Genomic DNA, 5,105 nt, shown 5'->3' with positions numbered 1-5,105 from the left:
GCCGTATGCATATGTAACTTGTACGTACGACAAGAAAGAAATACGGGCGCGAAAAGCAGCCTGAGCAATAAGTAGGCAACAGTGACAGTGTTGTGACCAAGCAGCACACACTTTTGAGAGTATAAAAGAGCAAATTATTAGGTGCTGCATGTCGCTTGTACCTCGCCATCATTGCACCATATAACTTGCCAGCCATCTCGGAAGCAAACTCATGCCCATCTTTGCATGCATGCATGCACGCTCCCCATGTAGTATCAAGTTTCATGTTTTTGCACTTGGAGAGAGCTAGTACAACTAGGGAGGAACAAAAAGGATTACTACATGATCTAATTAATTAATTAATTAATTAAACAGAAGCAAACTCCAAACCAGACCGCTCAAAAGCTTAAACATAGTTTGGGAGAAAAAAAAGAAGGAAAAAACTAAGAGGTGACAAGAACAAACACTTGATCATGATCATGCTTGAATGTTTAATAGCTTGGTGTGGTAGCTAGCTAAGCTAGCTTAGGCTACTCCAAGAACGTCTCCATTAGGTCCGAGTAGACGCCGCCCTCGTGTGGGCCCCTGTACTCCATCCCTTGCTGCTGCTGCGGCGGCGCCGGCGCCGTCGACGCCGACACCGACGGGGACGTCGACGTGGTGGACGAGCTCATCCTCGCCGGCAACGTGAAACTCCTCTTGAACTTGGTGCTCTGGGCGCTCTCCATCCTCCTCGCCTTGTTGGAGTGGCTCTCCAGGCTCAGGTACTCCTCCACGTTCTCCGCGCCGCCGTGCCCCGCGTCCTGCGCCGCCGCCGCCGTCTTGCTCCCGTCGTCCGCGCCGCCGCCTCCGCCGCCGCCGAAGAGGAGCTTCGCGTCCTCGGTCCGGCCGGTGAGCGCGGTGAAGAACGACAGCCCGTTGGGCCATTTCAGGTCGCCCTCGGGCGCCTCCCCGCCGTGCTGCTGCGGGGCCGCCATCGGCTGCTGCTGGTGGTGGTGGTGCTCGTCCATGTGCTGCGGCTGCTTGGCCGCCGCCGCCGGCGGGAGATGGAACAGGTGGCTCTCATCCTTGCCGCCGCCGGGGAACGGCGGCATTGGCCGGGACGACGGGTGGAACGCGGCCGGCCCGGGCGGGAAGAGCGGCGACGCGCCGGGCGGGAGCTGCGGCGGCGCGTGGCCCGGCCAGTTGAAGAGCTGCGGCGGCGGCCGCGCGGCGGGCGGCGGCGGCGGCTGCTGCTGCTTGAGCGGGAACGACGACGGCGACGGCGAGGTCCCCCGCGAGGAGGAGAAGAGCTGGGAGAGGAAGAAGCCCGACTGGTAGCCGAGCGACTCGAACATGTGCCGCATCCGCAGCACGAAGTGCAGGTCCTCCGGTATCTGCACAGTTAGCGTACGTACGTTTTGCTCAATTAGCTAGTGCCCCCCACAAACACGTCCACGTCGGCGTCTTTGACAACGCGACAAAAACAAGTCAAGAAAGGGCCATGTCTCACTGTACCTCTCGCTACTAAATGCATATGACACATTTTATTCGGTCTGTTGCGTGGAGTAACTTTAACCGTTATTTTCGTATCAAAAACTATATATATATATATATATAACAATTGCCCTATAAAGATACTCCCTCTGTTCCAAAATATAATGCACAACCACTCTTAACCCAAAGACCAAGAAACAATTATTATCATCTCCTAGTTTGGATCACCCTAATAAATATAATACATGCATCCAATAGAATTAGATATCTTGAGAGTGGAGAATCTAAAAAAGTAATAGTTTAATGGAGAAGAGAAATTAATTGTATGCATTGCTTATATTATGTAACATCCAAAAAAAAAAGTAGTTGTGCCTTATATTATATTATGGAACGGAGGGAGTAATATCCAATAAAATTGTAATGTTGCACAGCCATTTATAATGTAAAATCTACCTATGTAGTACACCATCCGTCTTAAAAAAACCAAGGACATACTAAGATATAACGCATCTCAGATTCGATTCGTTGTAATAGGATGCATCACATTATAGTATGATGTTAGTTTATTTTGGAACGGATGGAGTATAATTTACGTTTTTTAACTGAACATTCAGAGAACTATTGATGATGGAAGTTTAAAAGATATAATAGAATAAAATTAACAATGTTATATATTAAAAAAAATAGAGGGAGCAATATATAGCTGTACTCACGATCTTGCAAGAGCCAAGCTGAAGAAGGCCATGGCCAGCTTGGATCACTGCTATGGTCTACAAGCAAATTAAGCAAAAGTTTAGCATCACTAATAAATATCAATCACAAACTAAGACGAGCATGTAAAAGATCTAGGTGAACAGCAGTGCATGCCTGGATGCCAGAGGCGAACTGATCAGTCCATTCGGGAGGAAGCTGCAAAAGCAAAAGCATGAGAGGGGAATTTGGTTAAGTTCTCACAGGAATAAAGCTTAGCCGTGACTGTGATCGGCGGCGTTAATTCTATACTAGCTTGGTGATATCCTGATGAGAGAGTGAGAGAGAGCATCCAATTCCTCTCTTCTTTTTGGGGGAGCAGAGCAGACGAGCAGATTTGATGCAAAGCCTGAGAACTCCCCAGAGACATGTCGATATATCTCTCTCGGCCTCTTTTACTGTTTACCTGTTTTTTCCTCTCTTTTTTGCCTCATTCCCGCAGTAAAAACATGAGACCTACCACTGTTGCTGTGGCAGTGTGCTGAGCTTGTTTTTGCAAGTGATTAATGAGGTGTGTAGTAGTAGCAGTAATAAGGTCTCTTCCCCCCAAAAGCAAGGGGGCCAGGGGGCTCTGCAGAAAGAGAAAGGAGGAGAGTGCAGGAGATGGTACATACGGCATCAAAAGAGCTCTGCCAGTAGTTGGTGATGTTGGGCTCGCATTCAGAAGGTTCCTTGAAGACCCATTTGTGACATTTATCAGACGCCACCTTTCCCATCAGCCTGCAGCAGCACCCACCAGCGGTCCAGATCAAAATCATCGTCTTACCAACATCACGCTCAAAAGCTCGGTAGTAGTAGTAGAACAAAGTGAAAGCGACCAGATTAACGCAATTACCAGTAGTAATTACCCAAATTAATCCCCAATACAGTAGCCAAACAGAGATATTACTATATTACTGTGCTAAAGTCATCGACACGCTCACATAGACGTACAGATGGACGCAGAATCACAAGAAAAGGTACAGAAAAAAAATTCTATCATTTCCATCTGCTTGAAACTTTTTTTTTTTTCAATTCTGCTGCTGCTGCTGCTGTGTACAGTTTGGTTGTGCGCGTAGCAGAGGGGCGTTGTTAATCCGCAGACAAAGCCCGCAATTAAGCCACTGACGCGCCGGGATTTGTTTATGCGATACGAGGCACCGCCCCCACGCACCCCAACGAACGTGCGCACGTGACAGCCCTCGCCTAAAGCCACTGACTTAGGAGGGGGTAAGTGGCTGTTAATTTGTAGTTTACCCACGCCTCTGCCCACGCATAATGATCCCCCCTGCACCACGCGTGATGTGATGCCCCGGCGTCGTCAAAACCAAACCAAATCCGAAAATCAACCAAACCCTAGGTTAACTAATTCAAACCACACACACTGATTTAAACCCAAAAGCAAAGCAGGCGAGCAAGGAACGGTAGATAAATATTGGAACAAATTTAAAGCGAAAAAGATGAAAAAAAAGCTCACGCCCATCCCATCGATCTCCTCCCCTTTCCTCCTCTCTCTGGTGACTGGTCGTACTAGTGTAGTACTACTGGTTGGACCAAAATGGAGTTGCACTTTCACACACTAAGATGGTGACGACGACGACGCAGGAATCATGGGGAAACTATTAGCATTAATCGCGCATGCAGGGGTCCTAATCCAAGAACAGGGCGGGTGGGTAACACGGTCGAGCGAAGAAATCCGCAGCTGCGATGCGATAGAGAGGCTGACATGACTACCAAATCGAGTCGTCGACTGAATCCACGAGAACCAAGGGGGCAAAAAAAACTCGAAACTGTACACGATTACGCACTGCATCACCTACCCAGCACCCACCCTTCTCCGTAGTTGTAGAGCTGGATGGACATCTTGCTGAAGGCCTTGCGGACGGGGTCCTCGCCGTCGATGTCCTCCAGGCACTCCGCCACCCGCGGCCGGCAGAACCCGTCCTCCCACATCAGCATCCTGCATACATATATGATATATCCCCAGATTAATAACTACACACACGATCGATCGATTGGTTGGGGGTGCGTGCGTATATATGCTCAATTGCTCACTTACAGGCTGCCGTTGTCGTCGCCGACCTTGCACCCGTTGCCGCCGCGGCACCGCCTGCGACGACATATATATAGGGTGAAGAGATGAGATGAAAGTTTGAGGCAAAAATTCATAGGAGGGGTGGTAATTAATTAAATGGTACACATACGGGCGAGGACGGATGGTCCAGAAGACGGAGTAAGTCCAGTCGGAGTTGAGGCAGACGTTGCGGAGGGCCTCGTGGAGAGCCATCATCCCGGCGGCCTCTTTGCTGCGCGCGTGATCCCCTCCTCCTCCTCCCCCTCCCCCTCCCCCTGCCGCCCCGGAGCCCACCATTTCTTTCACTTCTTTCCACCTCCTCTTCTTCTTCTCTCACTCTCTCTTTCACTGCTCCGGCGCTAGCTAGGTAGCTAAGCTAGAGCTAAGATAGATGGTAAAAACTCCGTGGTTTTGGCTGCTCTTTGAGGCTACGGCCTTGCTGGTCGGTCTCTTTTTGATCGTTTCTTGGGGTTTTCTCGGGGGAGGGTGAGATAGAGTGAGGGTGAAGAGGGACTACTAGTAGGAGTAGAGCTTAGCTTAGCTGAGCTGAGCTTTGGCTGTGTCTCTCTCTTCACTCTCTCACCTGCTGCTGCTGCTGCTGCTTGGCCTGTCTCTCTCGAATTGCTGTTTTTAACTTGGGCAGTGGGGAGGGTAAACCGAAAGGCGACGGCTCTGGGTGCCTTAGCGGCGGAGGGAGACTCGACGTGGTAGTGTTTGACTACACATATTTTTATATATTTATTTATTTATGGGTTGTATATATGATTTGGTTATAGAGGGACTTTATTAATGCTCCATCTTTCCTAAATTAATCGTTATAAAATTTAAAATTATTTAAATTGATCAT

General features: G+C 49.2%; 1 protein-coding gene across 1 annotated transcript; it reads right to left on the bottom strand.

The window, feature by feature from the left end:
- Positions 1–200: 200 nt before the first annotated feature.
- LOC127753672 (protein RICE SALT SENSITIVE 3) lies at positions 201–4,887 on the bottom strand. The gene is made up of 7 exons (XM_052279085.1): positions 4,389–4,887; positions 4,244–4,294; positions 4,016–4,144; positions 2,820–2,925; positions 2,323–2,364; positions 2,169–2,225; positions 201–1,355 (listed from the first exon to the last, which is right to left on the bottom strand). The coding sequence occupies exons 1-7, from the start codon at positions 4,553–4,555 to the stop codon at positions 510–512; spliced, it is 1,398 nt and encodes a 465-aa protein (XP_052135045.1). The 5' UTR covers positions 4,556–4,887; the 3' UTR covers positions 201–509.
- Positions 4,888–5,105: the final 218 nt, after the last annotated feature.

This window comes from Oryza glaberrima, chromosome 11, assembly GCF_000147395.1.
Source record: "Oryza glaberrima chromosome 11, OglaRS2, whole genome shotgun sequence".
Taxonomy (NCBI): Eukaryota; Viridiplantae; Streptophyta; class Magnoliopsida; order Poales; family Poaceae; genus Oryza; species Oryza glaberrima.
Note: the sequence above shows the minus strand (reverse complement) of the source record. Positions and strands in the feature narration are given on the sequence as shown.